General features: G+C 40.1%; 1 protein-coding gene across 41 annotated transcripts in view; it reads right to left on the bottom strand.

The window, feature by feature from the left end:
- KCNMA1 (potassium calcium-activated channel subfamily M alpha 1) overlaps positions 1–25,685 on the bottom strand; it is an 835,052-nt gene that overhangs the window by 222,285 nt on the left and 587,082 nt on the right. For 36 of the 41 annotated variants that reach the window (XM_043551031.1, XM_043551030.1, XM_043551023.1 and 33 more), the window contains exons 6-9: positions 19,127–19,202; positions 7,842–7,917; positions 3,714–3,884; positions 1,987–2,078 (exon numbers count right to left, since the gene is read on the bottom strand). In XM_043551031.1, coding sequence (XP_043406966.1) covers positions 1,987–2,078; positions 3,714–3,884; positions 7,842–7,917; positions 19,127–19,202 — 415 coding nt within the window. Of the gene's footprint in view, positions 1–1,801; positions 1,894–1,986; positions 2,079–3,713; positions 3,885–7,841; positions 7,918–19,126; positions 19,203–25,685 lie in introns of all 41 variants that reach the window. The other 5 variants (XM_043551044.1, XM_043551043.1, XM_043551042.1 and 2 more) reach the window with 1 other exon arrangement.

The raw sequence follows: 25,685 nt of genomic DNA on the forward strand, positions 1-25,685 counted from the left end.
AAGATCAGGTCCAAGTTTAGAGACAACAGAGCAATGCTGGGTACCAGTGACAAAAAAGACTAGACTAGGGGGATTGAAACTGTATTTTTATAACTGTATTTATTGGGTCATATTCTCTGCTGATGAAACTCCAATAAGAGTTATACCAGCTAATTCTGTGGCTTTATGTTTGAAAAGCTTCTAGACTTAAGACTACATGTAGGAAACTGAGTAGACAGATCTTAAAACTAAACATTTTGGGGAAACTAGTGATCTCTCTCTCTCTCTCTCTTTGATGGTCAGAGAAGGCAAATGCCAATGAAGATGTTTTTGTTAATCTTGAGGATTATAGACCCAACCGGTCTGGGTGATCTGTACTAGCAAATTCTGGTACTGGTAGTAGTTATGTATTTTAGGCATTTGAGAGTATCTTTTTAAAAAAAAAACCCAAGGAAAAAAGAGTGGTTAAGGATCCTCTGCTTAACTGGGACATATTGTAATGCTCAATGATGTAAGAAATCAGTGAAAGAAAAGCTTTTACTTGTGGATCACATGGTGTAAACCAGTGCTCAGGAATTAGCTGGTAAATGGTTACAGGTCTTTAGAGTCTCTCAACTCAACAAGGAAGAGAAATAACTTGATATTACCATATTCATGTCACATGAACATCATGTGTAAAGTGATGGTTTCAAAGGGACTAAACTGAAATGCTTAATTCTCAAAGATGAGGGGAGGGACTAACAATTAGATTCCACTAGAAAGGATTATTCAGAGTGTCCTCTGCTGTGTTCTGTGGAAAAGTGTATGTGAAAAGTCTTGAGGCCAGTTTTCTCCATTTCTGCACTGGAATGGCAGAAGGATGAGCTGAACTCAAGAGAAGATGGAAATACTCGTAGAGTGGAACAGAAAAGAGAATATTATTCTCTGAGTACATAGACCTTATTTGAGGCTATTTCCAAACAGATCTATCATGGCTTTCAGATAGACTTGGTTGTAACATGGTCAAGATGAAAAACAGGCATTCAGTGGAAATGTAAAGCAGTTAATTTTTGAAGGTTTATGTGGCCTATTTAAGCATAAGTGTTGCTACCAGCCAAAAAGAATTATTCTTATGTGCAAAAAGAAAAGGAGTACTTGTGGCACCTTACAGACTAACAAATTTATTTGAGCATAAGCTTTCGTGAGCTACAGCTCACTTCATCGGATGCATGCTTTTCAGGGTAGGGCATGTAATGGTTTTAAAAAGACTGTTCCAAATCTTGAGAAGTGCCGAGCACCTGCAAACACCAAATTAAGTCAACTGAAGTTGCATGTAGTTAGCATCTCTTAGGATTTGATCAATGAAAACTAGCAATATCATCTTCCAGTGTGGCCATCATAATGAAATAACTCGGACAACATAAAGTGCCCATGTCATGTTCTGCCATACCCAATTTTCTCATGGACGGAGTAATTTCAAATGATGACCAGTATAATTACTTGCTCAAGAGACAATCAAGTGATGTCTAGCTGGTTGGTGCTTAGAAAAGTGTGATGTGATCTTGTTCCACAAGCTAACTGCAGAAGCAATAGCAGGGTTCCTTCCAGAATGTATCAATTTAGTTCTAGTGGTATCCAGAGATTCTCTAGAAAAAGGGGCAAAATATTGTGACTTGTACCTTAGCATGGCCCAGGTCTCTAATAACATAGTGTGACAACTCTCTGGTGGTGACATTTGATGTCACAGAGCACAAGCATATTAGTGTGTGTCCATGAGTCAGATGTCACCACACCCAGGGGTTCTTTAGCGTGTCACCACCACACCTGGTCTTCTTTGACTTACTTTCTGCCTCGGGTTGAGTTAAAAGTCCCGCCGTATTTCTTCCGATTAAGGATGAGAGCAGCAATTTCTGGCACGTAGCGAGCAAACATTGCCTACATGCATGAAACAAAAAAACAAAAAAAGAAAATGGCATGCAGAGAGTGTTCTACTGCAGCAGAGGCAGCAGAGCCTCTTGGAATACTTACTTTCTTCCACTAACCGCACTATAGGAACCACCATATTTCTTGCGGTTTCCTATTAACTCTATGATTTCAGGGACGTAGCTGGCAAACATGGCCTAAGAAGAAGATAGGAGACAGAAGAAAAGACTAAAAAGAGAGGCCAAAGAAAGGGGGATGATGAATATTTTCAGAAGATATATATCTTTTAAGATCTGAAAATGCAAAAGAATTAGACCTATAAAAGTATTTTTAAAATGAAAAAAAAAAAGCAAATTATAAAACAAAATAAGAGGGTTCAATGTAAAAGTTGGTCTTGAAGATGTATATTTGGTAAACTAAAAGTAACGGTCAAAAGAGGGAAAAAAGCACACAAAACAAAAGAAGAACAAAATAAAGTCAAATTGGCATCTAATTGTAAAATATTGGCTGTGTCTAATTCTTCCTGAAGTGGGTGGGGGGGGGAGGGAAGACTATTCATGCTGCAAAAAACAAAAGTGGATATTACGATTGTTACTTTTTGGGGGGAGGGGAGAGATAGGTGGACTTTTTCAATGAAGATTCAAAAGAAGACAAAAACAATATGGTGTCAGGCGTTCACCTGCTCTCAAGAATCAAAATGGTGTCAACTCCCCCTCAAAAAAACAAAACAAAACCAACCTTTTTCAAAAGTTTTATTTTCAAAAGGTTTGAAAGAACATGTGACAGAAAAAGGTAGTAAGGAGAAAAAAAATGATCTGCCATGTTTTGTCCAACAAACATCTTGCTTGTGGCTGGATACTTCTAAGAGCTGCTGCCAGTCAACTTGGTCTCTTTATCCATATGCAAATATGTGTCTTTTGTATGTAAGTGCATATATATTATACATTTTGCATTGATAATGTATCTGCTATACAAAAACCTGCTACAGAGAGATGTATGCATATGTACAATAAATATATGTGTATAACAATACACATGTGCACGTAAACGTACAATACATATATTGTGACTGAATTTTAATTCACACTTACCTTACAGAGCATAAATCTTAACATAAACTGCTCTTTTAAAAGACAAAATGCAGCAGTTGCTGTAGTGGTACTAGCAATGATAAAAAAAAGGTAATTTGACATAGAACAATCCGTAATTTTAGTGCTGTGAACATACTTATTTGAACAGGAAAAGGAGTGATACAATTTGTTAAAAGGAGTTAAAGGAAATTTGTTGTGTTTATACTAAACGTAGTCTACTGTGAGTTAACATTATGACATGGTTGCATGTTTGAAATCAAAGAGAACATGGTTTGCTAATGTCTGGATCAGGCGTGCTGCTCTTTAAGGCAGTACTAAGCCACAGTGTTTGTTGGAATTCTGGGAAGGAACACAGAGGGTGGGGGAGGGCTCTTGAAACCGCAAACTTCCTTCAAAATATCAATGACCATCATCAAACAATGCACAACAGTTAGTGTCACTGAAAAGTAATGGACTGTAAATAGAATTGCTAAGGCATTTCACGTATTTACATGCATTACTATCGTAAATATATTAGAGTTATTCTTACTGTAGATTAATGACAATCTTCAAAAATATGACGATCTCGCTTAACAAAATACTTGTCTTATAAAAAGAAAAAGGTATGTAGCTGAATTGTTTAAAATTCTTACGTTTTTAACTTATTAAATCAGACACTACAGTTCAGGTTGCTGCTTAATAAACTTTAGGGGATATAAAAGAGCTGGTATTAAAGTAGTAGTAGCAATAAAGAGATTTTACCAATCCCCCGAGGATGAAGAAGACCATGAAAAGGCGACCAAGGGTTGTTTTTGCATAAACATCTCCATAGCCAACAGTGGACATTGTAACCATTAGTAAATAAACACATTCCCAATATGTAAGTGGTTGGTTATTTTGGAAATTTTCCCATGGATCCCCTGAGTTCTCCACCTACAACATAAAAGGACAAATAGAATGATTTAATAGGGCAGTAACAGATTAATACTAGTTGTAATTATTTACTTTTGTCTAATTGGCATGCATATAATGCTGGAAACATTTTACTAATCAAGGGCCAAATTCTGCCTTAATTAGAGTTGTACAATTCCATTGCTACCATACAGGGTCCTCTTGCTTATGTTACTTGTGGAAAACACTGTCACCAGTCGTTACTAAAGTATCTAGTTTATAATGGAATCCAGATAATCTCACCTTCCTTTTCCTTCTAAAATAACGCACGGCCAATGATGTTATGTACATAGTAATGGTTGTTAGTTAACCACATGTATACATCATGAGAAACAGATCTCTGGCTCCAAAAACTCATAGCTTTTAGTTCCACAATCACAAGCTTCTACAATCAAAACTCAAGTCTTTACTAGCTATCGGCAGTAGCATGATTTATGCCTAACCATCAGAAGGAAAGATAATTATAGATGACTAAACAGTTGAGCAGATCTTACTATACCCAGCAGAGAGAACTGCTACACATATCAAGAGTTATGGCCTCACCAATGAATTGGTTGAGATCTTGTAAGCTACAGTTCTTTTATAACCCCCTATTTTCATGCATCTATAAGAAGACTGGAATTGCCATGCTAGATCAGACACGAGGTCTATCTAGTTTGGCATTCTTTCTCTGACAGTGACCAATAACAACTTAGATTGACTATAAAGACTGGTTCCAGTCTGAAATTCATCAAGGAGCAAATTTTCTAAAGGATCCTTGAAGTGAACCTGCAATGCTAGTAAGTGCATTGATGTATGCAATCAAAACTCTGGGAAAATTCTGTGCATGCTCAAGTGATAGTCTCTGTTATTCAATTCATGCATAAGTACGTGCCAACAAATAGAAGCACTTGAAAATATCTGGGCACAATTTAAAAGGCACAGAATTGAAAAGTTGTCTCTTAAACTTCTGAATATGGAAATAAACAAAGCAATTTAAAAAAAAAAAGCTTGCCATTTTTAACCATTCCTCCCAAGCTTCCTGAGCACCTCAGGCTACAAGAAGGGGAAGCAAAGCAGAGTGACTTTATCTTGTTTCCTAACAGTAAATAAAATGGTTTCAAATTCCAAACAAGGTAACAGAGATCTGTGTTTAAAATTACTATAGAGCAGAGGTTCCCAAACTGTGATCTGTGGATCACTTGCTGGTAGTCCTAGGAGAACTGGCTGGTTCCAAGGGTCTGGCTCCCCCTCTTATTTTCCAGTTCAGAAATTTTATTAAAAAGCAGCTAAAATACAGTAAGTAATTTCCAAATTTTATTTTCCCATGTAGCCAGCTATTGCAGTTACCACAGGGATGATATGCGATTATGAATGGGAAGGAAAATATCCATATGATAATCTTTCCATAAGATGTGGTCCACATTATGATATTACACATTTGAGAAACCCTGCAGTAGAATTAGACCACCTGTACTGAAAAGCATGAAAAGAAAGTGTGAGAAACACTGAAACAAAAAATCAACAATTATTAAACTTTTAAAAACCTGCTTCTCCTCAAACCTAGAAAAATAATACCTGAACTACTAATAAATAATTAACAACAATGCATGGCACAATTATAACATGTTTTGTCCATCTCCGGCCAACATAACATCTTCCGCCGGCATAGCACCGGTGTGGACAGTGCTTGGGTCGCTGTAACTTGCGTCCCTCAGGGTGTGTTTTTTTCATACCCCTGAGCAACATAAGTTAGATTGACTTAGGTGGTAGTGTAGACCTACCCTGAGTCTGGTCTTTTGAGGCACTAAATGCAGGCTGATGATGATGCTTGTATCACAAAAGTCACAGAGGAGGATTTGTGATATGAGAGAGAAAAGGTGGGTGAGATAATATATTTCATTGGACCAACTTCTGTTGGTGAGAGACATAGGTGTTGACTTTTATTTTTCCCCGGAGGTGCTCTACCACTACTCCACCCTAAGGACCCACCCCCACTTTGCCCCTTCCCCCAAGGTTCCGCCCTCCCTTCATTTCTTCCCACACTAGCCCTGAGTCCCAGCCCTCGCTCCGCCTCTTCCCACTCCACCCCTTCCCGGAGGTCCCCACCCTCCCGCTGCTCGCTAATCTCCATCTTAACCCAAGGCCCTCCCTCAGCTGCCGATCATCTGTTTGGTGGCACTGCCGATCAGCTGATCAGGGATGCCCCAGATTAGCTGATTGGGGGCATTGCTGAACAGCTGTAGCTGGTGGGAGCTGAGCACCCACAATTTTTTGTTCCATGGATGCTCCAGCCCTGAAGCATCCATGGAGTCAGCGCCTATGGTGAGAGAAACAAGCATTCAAGCCACGTAGAGCTCTTTTTAAAGTCTCGGAAAGGAACTCCCACATCACAGCTAAATGGAAGGTGGAACAGATTGTTTAGCATAAGTAGTTATCACATATTGTAAGGGACCATTCAAGGTAGAATAGCCTGTTAACGCCTCTGCAGTCAAAAGACAAAAGAAGGGGCTAGTGGGTTACAGATTGTTATAACAAGCCATAAATCCAGTGTCTCTGTTCAGTCCATGATTTTTGGTGTCTAGCAGAGTAATGAATTTAAGCTCCCAGGCTCATCTTTTGAAAGCGTTGTGCAGATTTCCTTTGAGGATGAGGTCTGATAGGTCAGATACAGAGCAATCACTTTTTGAAAGGTGGTTCACCCACAAGTGCCAGGATGTTTTTGTCTTTTATCATTTTCCTGTGTGATATAGGTGTCAGAAACGTAGTCATCCTCAGAAATAAGGACATTATAGGGCATTCAAATTTTGAAATGGTAGGTAAGATATGAATATTTTCTTAGAGTGGAAAACAGACATTTGGACAAACGACTACCTTCCATAATTAAAAGATCAAGGGTCTAATTTTAACCACATGTACACTAATGTAAATTCAGAATAATTCAATTGAAGTCAATGAAGTTACTCCAGACTTACACCGATGTAACTGAAATCAGAATCTGGCCCGAAATCTGTTGTTGCATAGATTGCTGCTGCTAACAACCTGATATCTTACTGACCCTGAGCTGGGCAAAATTATCTGCTACATAATGTACATCTAAAGTCATATTAAATTGTATTTACAAAATATAATTGACAGTAAACAATTCATTTCAAAACTGTTATTGCTTTTTTAACTTTTAAAATGCATATTAATGCCATTATTTTATAACTGAGATCTTTTTAGTTATAGAAGTGTTTAAAACATACAGCTAATCAATACTGAATAAGAGCGTAAACCATCAAATGTAGATAATATTTTTGTCAGGGGCTGAAAGTGATATGATTTTTTTAAAAAAACTGAATAAGGCAGAGAACTAATCTCTAAGAACCCTACTCTAAAATGTTAGTAAATCAGATTAATTCTTCTGAAAATACAAAACTGCTTTTTTGGCGAAGCCATGTGTTTTCCAGGATGTCATTACCATTTATGACAGGTTTCAGAGTAGCAGCTGTGTTAGTCTGTATCCGTAAAAAAGAAAAGGAGGACTTGTGGCACCTTGGAGACTAACAAATTTATTAGAGCATAAGCTTTCGTGAGCTGCAGCTCACTTCATCGGATGCATTACCATTTATGCTGTACCAGCCTTTTCTGACAAGTACTCTTGGTAATTATTAAGGCAATATTGCCACCTAGTGGTAGGATGTGATTATTAAAAGAGTTCTATTAAAATCCAAGTCCCAGACTTATGTAACTATTTCTGAACCTAAACATGGAGGTTAGTGAAGTGAATATTACTTACTGTTCAGAATTAGTTTTGGGTACAAGGCTGGAAAGTCAGCCAGCTGTGATGCCTTTCTTTATTGTACTCTGTAACAGTGTTAAGGGATTATCCCAAGCAAGGTAATTTCAGGTAATAAAGTAGCTCAGAGGAGGTGATCCATGAAATAAACCTGATGAAGTATTTTCAAGTTAACTTACCAAATGTATGAACCCAGCTGCTGTCAGCCATGTGCTGATAAATATAGAGCACAGATTCACCAGCTTGATGGAATTACTGCACAAACAAACAAATATATATATTATATTTTACAGGTAAGTTGTAACAGGAACACAAGTTAAATAAACACACTTTTTAATGAGTATCTGTACACAGAAAGAGTTTGCTGTGTATATACGTTAGACCTGAAGTTCCTCATATTGATTTTAGTGGGAAAAGGAGCAGGCACTGTCTGGGAATTTAACAAATACTGAAAAAAAATATGCAAAAAATATTTATTATTACATAGCGTGCAATACCTGCTTTCACAGATTTTATACAGCTTTACATGCAGCTTTTGTGAAGCTACTAAATGGAATGAATGATATTTTAGAAAAGTTCTAGGAGATTTGATCATGATCAAATAGGAGATACCACAGGCCTAAAACATCCATTCTTTCCCTATTTTCACAATCCCATTTTCTTTTCTTTATTCCTCTTTCCCCCTTTTTTCCTCTGCTTATTTCTACCTGGATTCTGAATAGCAATTAGTTCAGTGTAAATACTTTGGGCCGTATTTTCAGCTAGTGCAAATTGGTGTAGATCTAACAAAGTCAGGGGAGCTACATCAATTTACATCAGCTTGGAAACAGACCTTTTATACTTATAACATTTATTTGTACATCTCTGCTTTTTTTCAATCGGTTTCATTTTTCCTGCCTGGTGTGTTTCTTTAGTATGCTTTTTGCTTTTAGCCCCATCTCTGCCGAGATCTTATATACTGTGAGCAGCCCCATTCATGAAAAATGCATTTACTGAGTTCAGTGGAATAGCTCATTGCGTATAAAGTTAAACACCTATGTAAATTGTTGCAGGATTGAGGTTTTATTCTGCACATATGGAAAATAATCAATGAAAAGATTATTGCATTAATCTGCAGTTGCTATATTCTCACTCGTAAATTTGGAGCTATGCTGTCATGGGAATTAGGATAATGTAAGGATGTTAGATCTCCATGTGACCGTCCCACCCCCTTTGTGGGAAGAGGGGAGGAATTCTCCTTCTGCAAGAGGATGATGAAATTTGCAGTGTTCTGGTGCTTCTGTCGGTTTTCCCCATATAAGCTATGATTTTGCAACACATTGATGGTGAAAACACTTCCTTGTATGAAGGAATAAAAGCAAGAAGTCAATTTGCTATCTTTTGTGAGATTATTTTATTCATTATTCTTGAGCATTTAAATGGTCAGTAGGTATGTGCGAACATATTTGTTAATCCTGGAAGTTCCACTTATTTTTGTGCATGGTTTGTCCCAAAATTCGTACCAGAAAATGCATTGTTGATTATTTTCCTATTTAAAAAGTTTAAATCATCCAGACAGAGAGTATAACAATACCACGTGACTCAGGTGATGGATTGCACGTTCTGAATAAGGACTAGCTGATGTGAACGCATGGCATAAACTTTCTTACAATTATTTGACTAATGTTTGCAAGTATCAAATACATGACTAGATAGGATCAGTTAGAGAACAATATGCAAATAGGAAAAAGGGTTAAATAGCAATGAATATTATTTATTATATTATAAATGATTTGACCACCTCTATTCTTGATATTAATAGTTCCGCGAACATCAAGCTAAAACTTTACACAAAGTATCAGATAAGTTACTTTTCCTTTTTATAAACACACAAAAATGTTATGAATCCATAGATAAACTAGAGATTTACATACTCTTGGAGTGTTTTGGAAAACTTTATTAGTGGCTGCAGTAATCTAAGTTGGAAGATATTCATGTGTCGGAACTATTTTTTCCTAAAGCTTTTACAGACTGATACATCATGGCCTGACCTTTTAGTCCCCTCCGAATGTGTATTTGCAAGTCTCTGAGTGTTTATAGGATCAGAACCCAAGTCTGTAGCTACACTGGGTCTTGAGGGATAGAAGGTAGACAAGGAGAATAACATGGTGTTTTTTAATTGTCCATATATAATTTGTGGCTAAACTGTAGCTATTGAAGGCAGAGCTGCATTAGGGGAAAAAGGAGTTGTGGATGCGGCAAGGTACTAATGATAGTGGCCAGATGTGGTAAAGATTTGGCTTCCAAATTAAATAATGTTTACATTTACGTTTATAGTTCATACATAAGGCCCCATTTTGCATATTACTCTGTACAGATGAACCTCTGCAGCCCCACTGGAGTCAAGCTACTTTGCCCCATCAAGATTGGATGTTTTCTTCTAAAAGATACTCTTTAGTTCAAATGGGAATTCAGCTTTGGCCAGTGATGAGCTGCCAAAAACTTGACAACCGGTTCCCTCCTCACCCCACGAGGGGGTCGTGGCCCGCCCCTATCCCCCGGGACTCCTGCCCTATCCAACCCCCCGCATTCCTTGGTGCCCCCCCCCCCGGGACTCCTGCCCCAGCAACACCCCTCCCCTGTCCCCTGACTGCCCCCAGAACTGTGCAGGAGGGTCTCATGGGCCACTGTACTGGGTGCTCACCGTGCCCCACCCCTAAGAGCCAGAGGGACCTGCCGGGGGGCGAGGTGGGGAGTCCCGGTGATGCTTACCTGGGATGGCTCCCAGGAAGCATCCGGTAGGTCCTCTGACTCCTAGGGGCAAGGTAGCATAGCTAGGCGGGGGAGCAGCCGCTCCCCCCACCAATCACATCAAAAGTGGCGCCTTAGGCACCGACTCCCCGGGTGCTCCGGGGCTGGAGCCCCCACGGGGAAAATTTGGTGGGTGCAGAGCACCCACCAGCAGCTCCTCGCCCAGCCCCAGCTCACCTCCACTCCACCTATCATAGAATCATAGAATATCAGGGTTGGAAGGGACCTCAGGAGGTCATCTAGTCCAATCCCCTGCTCAAAGCAGGACCAATCCCCAATTGAATCATCCCAGCCAGGGCTTTGTCAAGTCTGACCTTAAAAACTTCTAAGGAAGGAGATTCTACCACCTCCCTAGGTAACACATTCCAGTGTTTCACTACCCTCCTAGTGAAAAAGCTTTTCCTAATATCCAACCTAAACCTCCCCCACTGCAACTTGAGACCATTACTCCTTGTCCTGTCATCTTCTACCACTGAGAATAGTCTAGAACCATCCTCTTTGGAACCACCTCTCAGGTAGTTGAAAGCAGCTATCAAATCCCCCCTCATTCTTCTCTTCTGCAGACTAAACAATCCCAGTTCCCTCAGCCTCTCCTCATAAGTCATGTGTTCCAGACCCCTAATCATTTTTGTTGCCCTTCGCTGGACTCTCTCCAATTTTTCCACATCCTTCTTGTAGTGTGGGGCCCAAAACTGGACACAGTACTCCAGATGAGGCCTCACCAATGTCGAATAGAGGGGAATGATCACGTCCCTCGATCTGCTGGCTATGCCCCTACTTATACATCCCAAAATGCCATTGGCTTTCTTGGCAACAAGGGCACACTGTTGACTCATATCCAGCTTCTCGTCCACCGTCACCCCTAGATCCTTTTCCGCAGAACTGCTGCCTAGCCATTCGGTCCCTAGTCTGTAGCGGTGCATTGGATTCTTCCGTCCTAAGTGCAGGACCCTGCACTTATCCTTGTTGAACCTCATCAGATTTCTTTTGGCCCAATCCTCCAATTTGTCTAGGTCTCTCTGTATCCTATCCCTACCTGCCACCGTATCTACCACTCCTCCTAGTTTAGTATCATCCGTAAATTTGCTGAGAGTGCAATCCACACCGTCCTCCAGATCATTTATGAAGATATTGAACAAAACCGGCCCGAGGACCGATCCTTGGGGCACTCCACTTGATACCGGCTGCCAACTAGACATGGAGCCATTGATCACTACCCGTTGAGCCCGACAATCTAGCCAACTTTCTACCCACCTTATAGTGCATTCATCCAGCCCATACTTCTTTAACTTGCTGACAAGAATACTGTGGGAGACTGTGTCAAAAGCTTTGCTAAAGTCAAGAAACAATATATCCACTGCTTTCCCTTCATCCACAGAACCAGTAATCTCATCATAGAAGGCGATTGGATTAGTCAGGCATGACCTTCCCTTGGTGAATCCATGCTGACTGTTTCTGATCACTTTCTTCTCATGTAAGTGCTTCAGGATTGATTCCTTGAGGACCTGCTCCATGATTTTTCCGGGGACTGAGGTGAGGCTGACTGGCCTGTAGTTCCCAGGATCCTCCTTCTTCCCTTTTTTAAAGATGGGCACTACATTAGCCTTTTTCCAGTCATCCAGGACTTCCCCCAATCGCCATGAGTTTTCAAAGATAATGGCCAATGGCTCTGCAATCACAGCCGCCAGCTCCTTTAGCACTCTCGGATGCAACGCATCCGGCCCCATGGACTTGTGCACGTCCAGCTTTTCTAAATAGTCCCTAACCACTTCTTTCTCCACAGGGGGCTGGCCACCTACTCCCCATGCTGTGTTGCCCAGCGCAGCAGTCTGGGAGCTGACCTTGTTCGTGAAGACAGAGGCAAAAAAAGCATTGAGTACATTAGCTTTTTCCACATCCTCTCTCACTAGGTTGCCTCCCTCATTCAGTAAGGGGCCCACACTTTCCTTGGCTTTCTTCTTGTTGCCAACATACCTGAAGAAACCCTTCTTGTTACTCTTAACATCTCTTGCTAGCTGCAGCTCCAGGTTCGATTTGGCCCTCCTGATTTCATTCCTACATGCCCGAGCAACATTTTTATACTCTTCCCTGGTCATTTGTCCAATCTTCCACTTCTTGTAAGCTTCTTTTTTATGTTTAAGATCCGCAAGGATTTCACTGTTAAGCCAAGCTGGTCGCCTGCCATATTTACTATTCTTTCGACACTTCGGGATGGTTTGTCCCTGTAACCTCAATAGGGATTCTTTAAAATACAGCCAGCTCTCCTGGACTCCTTTCCCCCTCATGTTATTTCCCCAGGGGATCCTACCCATCAATTCCCTGAGGGAGTCGAAGTCTGCTTTCCTGAAGTCCAGGGTCCGTATTCTGCTGCTTACCTTTCTTCCCTGTGTCAGGATCCTCAACTCGACCAACTCATGGTCACTGCCTCCCAGATTCCCATCCACTTTTGCTTCCCCTACTAATTCTTCCTGGTTTGTGAGCAGCAGGTCAAGAAAAGCTCTCCCCCTAGTTGGCTCCTCCAGCACTTGCACCAGGAAATTGTCCCCTACATTTTCCAAAAACTTCCTGGATTGTCTGTGCACCGCTGTAGTGCTCTCCCAGCAGATATCAGGATGATTAAAGTCGCCCATGAGAACCAGGGCGTGCGATCTAGTAGCTTCTGTGAGTTGCTGGAAGAAAGCCTCATCCACCTCATCCCCCTGGTCCGGTGGTCTATAGCAGACTCCCACCACGACATCACTCTTGTTGCTCACACTTCTAAACTTAATCCAGAGACACTCAGGTTTTTCTGCAGTTTCATACCGGAGCTCTGAGCAGTCATACTGCTCCCTTACGTACAGTGCTACTCCCCCACCTTTTCTGCCCTGCCTGTCCTTCCTGAACAGTTTATAACCATCCATGACAGTACACCAGTCATGTGAGTTATCCCACCAAGTCTCTGTCATTCCAATCATGTCATAATTCCTTGCCTTCACCAGGACCTCCAGTTCTCCCTGCTTGTTTCCCAGGCTTTGTGCATTTGTATATAGGCACTTGAGATAACCTGCTGATCGCCCCTCATTCTCAGTATGAGGTAGGAGCCCTCCCCTCACAGACATTCCTGCCTGTGCTTCCTCCCCGTATCCTGCTTGCCCACTTACCTCAGGGCTTTGGTCTCCTTCCCCCGGTGAACCTAGTTTAAAGCCCTCCTCACTAGGTTAGCCAGCCTGCTCGCAAAGATGCTCTTCCCTCTCTTCGTTAGGTGGAGCCCGTCTCTGCCCAGCACTCCTCCTTCATGGAACACCATCCCATGGTCAAAGAATCCAAAGCCTTCTCTCCGACACCACCTGTGTAACCTCCTCCCCTGAACGTGCCGCCCGGCTCCCCCCTGGTTTCCCGCGAATCAGCTGTTCACGTGGGAAGCCGGGGAGGGCTGAGAAGCAAGCAGCGGCTTCGCACTCAGGCCCAGGGAGGCAGAGATGAGCTGGGGCGAGGAGCGGTTCCCCTGAGTGCCCCCCCTCCAGGTTACCTGCTGCGGCATGGGCGGCCCTCCTCGCGCTCCTCCTGAGTGCCCCCCTTCCTGATTCGTGGGAAGCCGGGGGGGGGCGGGGGTGGAGGAAAGGGGTCATGAGTTCAGGGGAGGAGGCAGAGGCGGAGCGGAGGTGAGGTGAGCTGGGGCCGGGTGAGGAGCTGCCGGTGGGTGCTCCAGCCCCGGAGCACCCACAGAGGTGGTGCCTAAGGTGCCACTTTTGGCCGGTTGTTAATTTTAGAAGCCCTTTTAGAACTGGTTGTCCCTTGTGGGATGAGGCCCATGAGACCCTTGTGGGACAACCGGTTCTAAAAGGGCTTCTAAATTTAACAACCGGTTCCAGTGAACCGGCTCCAGCTCACCACTGGCTTTGGCCCATGTGACATCCTCAGGGCCCTACAGTTAGTATACAGGGTGACCAGACAGCAAGTGTGAAAAATCAGGACAGGGAGTGGGGGGTAATAGGCACCTATATAAGACAAAGCCCCAAATATCGGGACTGTCCCTATAAAATCGGGACATCTGGTCACCCTAGTAGTACATATATTGTGTGGATGTGGCCTGCATAACACATAGAGCATATGCAGCCCACAATGGTAAACAGGTTGAGAACCTCTGGTGTAAGGTTTGGTTTTTACACTTATTTGTAAATATATTTTATACATCTGTTTTTTGTTTTATAATTAAATTCAAAAGGCTCTTTTTAAAGAAAAGAGGGTGAAAGTACTGTTAGTGTTTTTTATTTTAAGAGTAACTTTCACACTGGTAGAAGATAATGTATTAAAAAATGTGATTTACTGATCGATCAAATGCTTGTCATTCAGTTTGCCAAGCACCTTCATATTCAGCTGTCTGAACATCTTTGAGCAATACATACTCTGAAATAGATTGACACCCCAATCCAGCATGCGGATAACTTTAAGTACATGAGTTGTCCAACTGGAGTAGGTAGATGGTTAATATATTATATTATATCATATCAATTATATCATATCACATCCTATCCTATCGGTGGTTATCTTTGATCATAACATAGGATTCAAATCTCTGTGCCCTTAAATTTAACCAAAAGGCATCTTTCATAAGGATGCAGTGCTTCATTATCAAAGTCTGAATATTGCTCATCCATGAATTTCAGGGAGAGGGAAAGCTTCTCAATAATGCAATAATATGTCAACCTGCCTCCAGGTGCTATCTTTATACAAATAAATAAAATAAATAAATAAAATAACAACAACAACAACTGGTATTGAAGAACTGCTTTGATTCTTCTTTAGGTCTATTTTATTTTTTTTGCATGTTTATTCATAATTGTACCTTGTCTGTCCTTTATGAAATACCCTTGTCTTTCTGCCAGAGACTAAATATAGATGAAAGATTAGTCACAAACATTTTCCTGCTCTTTAAGCTCTTTCCAACATCTGTGCAAAATCCCTTATTGTGAGGCTTGCCTAAAGCCCTGTATTTCTATTGAAACCTTGTATAAAAAGGTGAGGGGAAAAACCTAACTATATTCAATCTTCTAAAACATGGGAGAAAAAAATTAACAATTCTGAAAAAGATATATTACATTTCAGAGGTAAATACTTTAAATTAATATGGGACATGGTTAGCCTCCTAGAGGTTCAGTTTACACTAGTCGGCTGTAAACTCTTTCTGCATCCATAGAGGGTCTGCTAAAGAACAGTTAGGCATTTTTTAAATGTTCGGATAATTACACAACACCCAACAACTACCTGTTTAATATACTCCCTTTCCATTTGTAAAGTGTTCTAGCTGCTCTCTGTGGATCACAGTATTATGAATGGCCCTTCTGCTGATGGTATGAATGAGATTTGTTCCTTTAATCCTAGTCCTTCAATTGCTACATTCACTCAGCGTCTCTCTCTGACTTTGTATTTAGAAAATAAAACCTTGCAGGCAGTAATTTTAATTTAGGGGTTAAAGTCAATCATATTGTCCAAGGGAGGAGAATTCTCTTCCTCCCCAGCAAGACCAAATATTACAGGCACTGTCTTTGCACATGAGATAGAGAAGAAGGGATGTGCTGCATAACTCATCAGTATCACACCATACTTGTCAATAGATGTTGCTACTGAACACACAACGTACTAAAATGGCCCCTTATGTTATTTGTTTACAGCATTCTTCACACAAGCATGAATCACTTTTAAGAGAGGAATATGAAATAATACATTCAGAATTGTTTAAATAATCCAAAAAGTTAATGTTTAAAATACAATTATTTCAGTTTTGATAATGATAAATTGTATTTATTATTGCAGCTGAACATTTCAGGCTCTATCCTGAGCCTTTTGATATTTGGCTTGTTTTGCAAATCAGCTGCTATGTGTGCATGCATTTCTCATTGGCTTCAACAATATTTGGCCTTCATATTGAGAGATGAACAACAATATTTTAAAATGTCTACAGAAGCATAATACAGGATCCTACAATATTTTACAGCTCTCTATCCAGGAAACACTTCACCTGTGGATGAAGTGAAGTCATCTGCATGATAGAATGCAGCAGCTGTTTTACAGCATACAGTTCTAAATCACAGCTTAGGGCAGAAAGTGAGGAACACCTCTGTATATAACAAACTTCTATTAAAACTTATGTAGGCAGAATGTATTTAATCAAAACAGGAATTCAGTGAGTTAACTGAGTTAACTGTTCTAACTCTTGCAAAAGTGCTAAAGGATGATTAGTAACCACAAGTGGTCAGCACCTTGGTTTTACATCTCATCTGAAAGACTGTAATACAAAAATATTATGAAAATCTTTCTTTTTCCACATTTGATTTTATTTACAGAATAATTTTGATATATAGCACCTATGAGCATCGCTGATGGAAATAGCATTTGTTGGCGCTGGCTAGAATTCCACACAATTTTTGTTCTGCTATTATGACAACAGATGTGTGGCCTATCACAATGAGCTTTTATGCTAGATGTGTCTGGTTACAAGTTATACTTAAGTGCATGGTGAGTAAATGTTGTTCCATTATTATTCATAATGCTTATCAAATACATTTTCCTCCCTCTTTCTTCTTTTGTTTTTAGGTTTTGGGGTTAATTTTGCACATTCTATCCACCATCACCACCACCACTAAAGCTTCCAGGTCTAATTTCAGGTCTAGTATAACTGAAGGCAACTGCATTGAAGTCAATAAAATAACACCCATTTATTCCAGTTTGGCCCACAAATTTTATAAAATGATACTTTTTGGACACCAGTAGTATTTTATACTATTAAATTGTCTTTGGGTTTATTAAATGAGACATGAGATATCAGATGTGCCTGATTACTGTATGCTCAAGAATAGGGTGGGACACATGAAACAATTTATTTTGAGGCCTTTGATGATTTTTAAATTAAATGAATTGTTTAGTGATAAACCAGTTTGGGTTAATCAACTGAGTAAAACAAAGGCAGCCACATAAGTAAGCTGGATTTGAAGGGCTTTATAGTAATCAGGAGATTTACGAATGTCTGCATATTCATGTAAATAATTACAAAGATGATGAGCACCTAATTTGGGAGTAAAGTTTGGCACCAGACAAATGTTATTATGAACAAAGGGGTCAAGTCCTAAGCCAGCTTTAAATGGAACACATTTAATTAATGCATCTCCCCTTCACTTACTGTTCTGGAGCCTTAAAATTCCACCACTCCTGAAGAGGATTTGAACCTCTACCCAAAGCCTACTGAAGTCAGTGCGAGTCTTTCTACTGACTTCAGTGGGCTTTGGATAAGACCTTTTGTGTTTTGCAAGGAGATTTTGAAACACTGAGTTTCTGTAACAATTACACTTTCTCCCTGCAGGACCACTGGCATTTTAAGGCTACAGGACTGTAGTTTCTCTGTATGTTTATTAAACTAGTTTCATTATTTTAAGAAAAACTACATTTGCTATACTCTCACACAGTTCCAGGCAGATCTCTTTAGGTCATTTAGGATCTCTTTCAGTATGAAAGGCTGACTAATGAGAACAGTTTTAAGGTTTAAAGGGTTGCAGAGCATGCTGGTTGTCATGAACCTGTGCACACATGAAGGTTCTATTTACTCACCAACAGTATGGTGATTTACATGGGTTCATTGCTCATTAAGGGTAATAAACTCCAGCTGCATGACACACCCTCAAATATGGGATGATGAATGAATAGGAAAAGAGAAGGGGGATTTTAATGTGAAACTGAACTTCTAGCATTTAAAAATAATTACTAGAACATTAGACCAATACTTTAGCTGGTGTATTTTAATGCATGTTAAAAAGTTAATCCCTTTGCTGCTGTGAAACATGGCACATGGTGCTTCAAGGTAATTAACTAATGGGCATAGTAGCAGCTAATGTGCATTCTGCTTACCTTACCAAGTATGTTCAGCCACACAAAAGCAGTTAAAATAAGAACAATGTTTTAGTTAATTGAAGTATTTTAAACATCTTTCTAAAGGAACATTTATGACAATGAACTGAATGAGATATCCAGAGTGGAAAAATCAATGTAAAAAATGTTTTTGAAATCAAAGATTTTCATAATGATGAAGAACCATAATGATCATCTGTAAACTGCCATCTCCCTGTTGGGTGTTTTGTTGGGCAAGTTATTTCTAACTTAATGAGGCAATAAAGTAGGGATTCAGAATGTGGAAGGGACATTGAAATTGATAAACCATTCATTAGAAATACAGGATGCAATGGAAATTTAGAAAACAAGAGATGCTTATATTTGTATGAGAAATAAGACCATATATTAGGAGGAACTTAGTTCACCAATGCAGCAGGTTCACCAATGAAACTTGTCACTAATTAAACTAATAATCACATTTACTAAAAGATGGATAGCTGCGTGGATGAGGCTCAAACATGACTTGACTCATGAACATGCCTTAGAGTCTAGTATCTTTAATGAAAATTACATCACAGAAAAAAAATCAAAAGGGTATTTTATTTATATATAAAGGTGTGTGTGTGTGTGTGTGTACACACACATACATAAAAAAATTGAGTTTCAGTGTGTGCTATTCAAACCATAACTTCAAACCATAACTTCCATTCATTCCAATGGCATTATGAAAGGAGAAATTACCTCTGACTATGACTATGACTATAAACTGGAGAAGACAGACTACTGACAGGTTAAGTATGCATTAAAGTCTTACCTTGTTTTTAGGATATTCAGAAACTGCAAAATTTCTGAAAACTGTATCAGTCTAAGGGCTCTTAAAAATCTTAAACCTGCATAAAAAGAGAATCAGACATAACTCCAGTGCACAGTGACCCATACTGTTATAACATCCGACTTACAATGGTAACAATCAATGAAATCAATGGTATGTAGCATACTGAATGTCAAATACCTTTGAAGTGTTCTTCCATATTTAATAGTCCCAAGATCTTGATCAGCTTTTTTCAGTTGAATTTAGATCTGTTTCTATACCCTACCAGAAATGCATACTTCAAGTATTAAGTTACGGTGTGGGAAATTTAAACAGCTATGATTACCTCAGAGCTAAGTAGAGCTAAGGAGAAAAAACCTTACTTAGCCTCAGTTGGTAGTCTTACTGCCCATATTCCTCTCTTCTAGAATGGCTTACTATTGCAAATATAGATATACAACTGCTGAAAGCTCACAACTCCCCCAATGCTTTGCAAAAACTAAGAGATTATGGGCAAGAGATCTGATAACCTGATTTTTGGGGAAAAAAAACAAAACAAAAACCTAGACATTAGTAGGCCTGATTAAATTGGTAATTCTTAATGACGTAAAATCTTTTATTAGGTTATAATGCTCCATATCCCCACCCCAAACTCTAAAACTTCAGACAAGGTTATGTAGTTACTGTGTCTTAAAAAAAGGTAAAACTACTGCATTTGCCTTCAAGCAGGTTACAATTACAGTAAATAACTGAACTTTTGTTCTTAGAAAAGTAACAATATTTATAAAGAGATAGCATTGAGTTGTTGAAATCAGGTTGCTTGAATAGCAATTCAGTTCTCAGACAGCTGCAGAACCAGACAGAGAGCGAGAGAGTGCAAGAGAAAATACCATAAAAGATTAAGGGCTTAAATTACTGAGAGTCTTATGCTGGTAGTAAACAATTTTGCTGCAGATCTTTGGCATATGAGTAAAGGTACATTGTGTATTTTATATATACAGCTTATAAAGTTAAATGGAAGGCTTTTGAGGATTTTTTTTTTTTTTTACTGCACAATAGGGCAAGAGTTACATAAAAATTGCTTAATATGGTAGCTTGACCACTAGGGTTGGGCCTAGGGCAATGTCAACTTATGCATCCTCCTTACTGACATTTTAAATTTAGTAACAGCTAATAATGTGGTAAAAATAACACTATCATCATGGCATCTGATATTTCCTCATCTGTGGACCTGAATCTAAAACCCTAAAACAAACTTTTCAGAAAGGTTCTGAAATACCTGTTTAGCTTCTTCAGCCAACGTTTATTTTTCATGCATTGCTACACTTTCAAACGGAAGCCAGGACAGGAAGTGCCATCATAATAAAAAGGCAGACTATCCTACATGTATTACTACCCTGACTGGAAGCACGGAGGGAATTTTAAAGCAACCTGCTCTGACGACAATTTCCAGCTAATTATTTCTGGAATTAATAGGTACAGGTATTAAGGACAAGCCCGGGAAAACTCAGTCTTTTCAGTGCCTTTCTGAATGGAACCCAAAGCCTTCTACCTGTATTACTAGTAGTGCTCCCAATTTAAGCGGTTTATTTATTTTGATTTTTACAAAAATTAATTGCTGATATTTTAGGAGAAAAAACACGTTATAAATATTCAAAAATGTTTTTGAATTATATAAAAAATTGCCGTCTTCTGAAACCCTGCACATCTGCTGAAAGTTTGGAATTCACCATTCAAACTGAGTTGGGACATCATCGTTTTCCTCAGATAAAATTCCCCGACATGAAGCACATTTAATCAGAACAATTTAGGGAGGATAAATACATCCTCCAAAATGGAGCCAGACCATGGGCCTAGAGTGAAACACCCCTGTTGATCCTTGATTCCTGATCTTGGAAGGTTTATGCTGATGTTTAAACTAAAATGTATATGTTAGGAAAACCTAACATGCTTAAAATTGCTAATATTAAAGCTCTAAATAAGAAGTAAAAAACAAAATGTATAAATAGTGGAAATAGACTTTGCAATAAATCTGAGGCCTAATAGAGGCTAGCAGTTAGCAGAAGGCCTAAATTTTTCACATAAACGCTTGACCTAGAATTATAAGATTTAACAATATGTATCTTGTGATAAACAAGTCAACAACAAAGGAACTGTTGACCTGTGACCCCAGACTTATCTTGGAAGGCTTAAGCTTAAAATCAAACTATAATCTAAATATTAGGGAAAGTGAAGATGCTTACAGATGTTGATAATAAAATAATTAAGGCTGTAATGCAAGTAGGGAAAAAAATGTAAAATTACGGTTATAGGCTTTACAAAAGTATGAGACCTAGATACTGTTGTTCTTAGCCTACAGTGCTTGTCCAAAGGTTATAAGATTTTGTGATAAACAAGAAAACCACAGAAGGGGATTTTAAGCTTGAAATAATGGATTTTTGTTAAATGTATTAATGTGTTGGAAATATTGGGAAATCTGTGATGCAAGAATCTTATGCTAGAAAACAGAACTTTAATTATGGTTCCCTGGAATGACAAACATGGGCAGGAGGCTGAGACCTAAAACAAATATGGTCTTGAATGTGTGGGAGAAGTAAGGAAAAGGGATACAAAAACACAGTCAGACCAGCCTCTGGTTGGGACACTGGGATGACAGGATGGTGGAAACCTGGAACATCATTCCCACTTACTTTTCCTAACATCTTTCCCTGCTTCTGATGGTCTTCAGAAGGTTGTGAGTATGCATAATGATTGTTTCCCTACACTTATATTGCATTTCTGTTTTACTTGCATGTATTTAAGTACTAAATAAAGTCCTCATGTCTGTGTGTGATTCACCAATCTCATCTTCTAGAATACATTTGCATAACCACTTAAGTAAACAAACCTCCTGCATTCTAAATTAATTAATCAAAGGCTACATAACAGACTAAATTTAAAATGACAGAGTTGTATGGGCTTTTGGAATATATATCCATGGAACAAACCCATGTTTACATGTCAAAAACATTGTGAAATGCATTGACATAAACTGGCCATACAAGCCGGAATCCCAACATTGGTCTCCCGGAATACCAAACATGGAAAGGGGACTGAGACTTAATTAGATATAGTCCCAGACATGTGTGGGTATAAGGGAAAGGTGTATAGAAGAGTTGTATGGCCAGTCCTTAGTTGGGACATCAGGATGACAGGACAGTGGAAACCTTATTGTTGCTCCCACTTACAGCACTTCTCCAGTTACTAATCAAAGGGGGAGGGATAGCTCAGTGGTTTGAGCATTGGCCTGCTAAACCCAGGGTTGTGAGTTCAATCCTTGAGGGGGCCATTTAGGGATCTGGGGCAAAAATTGGGGATTTGTCCTGCTTTGAGCAGGAGGTTGGACTAGATGACCTCCTGAGGTCCCTTCCAACCCTGATATTCTATGATTAGCTGAATAGAGTGTGATTTGCCCAAGGGTATGGCGGAAATGTTTACAGTGCACTTTAGTTGTTCTGGAATATGTGCAGTAGTGGTTTTGTCCATGCTCAGCACAGTAACATCTGGTATTGTAACTGCATGCACCTGCTCAGTGAACTGGCTGCTGCAACATACTTTAACAAAATGCCCGATTTTTTTGCAATGATTGCACTGAGCTACTTTTGCCAGACATCCTATGTAGCTTGCAAGGTGTTGTGGAGATCTACAGCAAAAGCATGCTTTTACTGTATTTTGAATTTGCTGATTTGGTGGTTTTTTAATTAGTTTTCCTCTTGTAATTGTTTGTCTGCAGCAATAGTGAACTTTTCTGCAAAGGAGTCACAGCCTGGACTGTGCCTCCTGTATCCATGTTCATTATTTTGGCTTCAGCTGTAGCTGACTCAATCTGAGTAGCAATGGTTATTGCTTTTTCTAGTGTAAGTTGTGGTTCTAGAAGTAAGCGTTCTCTTACACGAAGCATGGTTGTTTTCTCAATGAGCTGGTCTCTAATCATCTCATCTGCCATATTCCCAAAGTCACAAGTTACAATCAGACTCCTCAGGGAAGCAATACACTGCATTATAGTCTCCCCTGGTTTCTGCTCACGCTGGCAAAATCTGTAGTGATTAGCTACTACATTCACTTTTGGCACAAAAAAGTTCTTTAGTGCAGTGAGTGCAGTCTCATATTTATCATCTGCAAGGGGAAAACTGTAAAATATATGCTGCCCTTCTGCTCCAAGGCAGTGGATTAGCAGAGCATGCTTTCTTACTTCAGAAATCTCTGTAGCACTGATTGCAAGCAGATAAATCTCAAACATATGGATCCAGGCAGTAAAAACAATTGGAGGTTCACCTGGGCTTTGCAGAAAGGGTGCAGGTGGGTTCAGAGGCAGAAGATCCATTCTCATCGCCAAAATGTTGTAGCAACCAGGCAAGGTACTAACAAACTTCAACAGGACTTTATTTTTAAAGTGGAAACCTCTTTAGCAAGCTGCTGCTGCACCCTTGGTAGCTCTCACTCAGCCTCCTCAACTCCTCCCCCTTCCTTCCTGTTTCCTGTCCTTTCAGACTCCCAATAGCCAATGCTCCCAGTTCTAATAATTACAAGCAGCATCTAAACACTATACATGAGTACAGGGGACTGGAGTAGATGACCTCTCTAGGTCCCTTCCAATCCCAGAATTTTATGATTCACCAATCTTACATCCTGCACCAAACATTCAAGTAGACACCTGAGTAAAAGAACCTCTTATTAGTGACTGGTGGATTTTGACCCCAAATGTATCACAGCCCCCACACCAATGATCACAACTATAGCCTATGTGCTAGAAGGGTGACTGAAATCTGCTTCACTTGCTGTGTTCATCTGCTTCACTTGCATTGAGTGTTAGGGCTGCTGGATCCGTGGAATCATTTCTAATGAACCCACTGGCTCACCTCTGGACACTTCGTTAATTCTTCAGTGAACATCCAACCAGTTGAATGCTCTATAATCCTTCCAGAATAGGAAAAGGAAGGACTGCCAGAGTCAGTAGGCCCTGGTTCAGGAGGGAGCAGGAGCAGAAGGCTGGAGGCAGCATCCTGGCAGCTGACTATGGTGAGAAGACTGGACAGTTTGGGAGCTGGGACTGAAGGGCTGACAGCTGGACTGGGAAGCAGCCTTTTTCTGGTAAAAGGGCCAGCAGCAGTCACAACAGATGGGTACTCAGGAGTGGCCTGTAAACAAGAAGGGCTGTGCAGACCAGTCTGAAGAAGATGGACAAAAGGACTGAACTCTGGCAGGGACATCTTCAGGCCCATGAATGATTGCCTCTGGGAGAGGGGTGGCCTGGAGTCAGCAATCCTGACAGTAGGCTTGGGGAGCCCCACCTGCCCACTCCCATGAGAGGCTGAGTTAGGAATAGTTGGTGCATCTTGTGTTTGTACCTTGAAGTCTACGGTAACAGCAACATTTATTTGTGGTAGCTTTTAGTAAAACAACCATTTGTCATTCATCAGACTCTGAGTGTTTATGGGGATGTACCAAAGCGTACAATCTGAAGGACCTAGTGCTGAGAACACCTAGAGCACTTGCCTCAGAGCATGCAGAACCAAACACAGACGGATCTTGCATACCCCAGCACTCAAAACGACTCCCTGCAGTAGAGGTGGTTACACTAGATCCCAGTGCCCAATGCCAACATGCAGAGGGTGGGCAAATAACTCATCATGGGGCTGAAATGGACTGGAGGACCATCCCTGGCTCCTCTGCATTAGAGTGAATTGCACCTGTTGATAGTAGAATTAACTAGTTGAACTGAGACTAAAGAAAAAGGGGAAATCCCATTCTTAAATGACTACTGTTGAAAGGGGTGTATGTGTGTAAATGTGTTTGGGGATGTAAAGCATTTGAGCATTAACTGCTCTAGCCTGTGCAGGAAATTACATGCATCTGGAAAGACTGAAGTAATTCAGAGGTTTCAATCCTTTCTTCAATTAGACTTCAAACAGCAGCTGCTGAAAATGAACTTTAAGAGGCAGACTCAGATTAAATGCTTTTGCCCTGAGTAGATGATTGTCACCATCATCTTGTGTTTAGCAAGGAGATGATGAACTGACTGAGTATGCCCTCAAGGGAGAGACCATAGACCACTTCATACTGGTGCTGTATTAATGACATGCCAAAAGCGTGCTCACAATCAAAGATGCTCCTTTGAGAGAGGACACGGTAATCCTTTACTCACACTGATCAGTCTTCCATAGTACCGAGACTGTTGTCAGAAACAAAATGCGCTGAATTACTCAGTGCCTTGATAAAAAATCAGCTTACGATCAGTCCAGGCCCAGCACAACCTGTTCTGCTTACATTTGCTTAAATTTGATGACAAGTCTAATTTAAGTCACAGCAACAGGTGCATACAAAAACTCCATGAAGTACCACTCAGCTCTGAAAAGTAACTGTTTGCACAGTATGCATCCGATGAAGTGAGCTGTAGCTCACGAAAGCTCATGCTCAAATAAATTGGTTAGTCTCTAAGGTGCCACAAGTACTCCTTTTCTTTTTGCATTAAACTAGTAACATGATGCTCCCTATTTATTGTGTCTTGCTGATCCCATGTCAA

The sequence above is a fragment of the Chelonia mydas genome, chromosome 7 (assembly GCF_015237465.2).
Source record: "Chelonia mydas isolate rCheMyd1 chromosome 7, rCheMyd1.pri.v2, whole genome shotgun sequence".
NCBI lineage: Eukaryota > Metazoa > Chordata > Testudines > Cheloniidae > Chelonia > Chelonia mydas.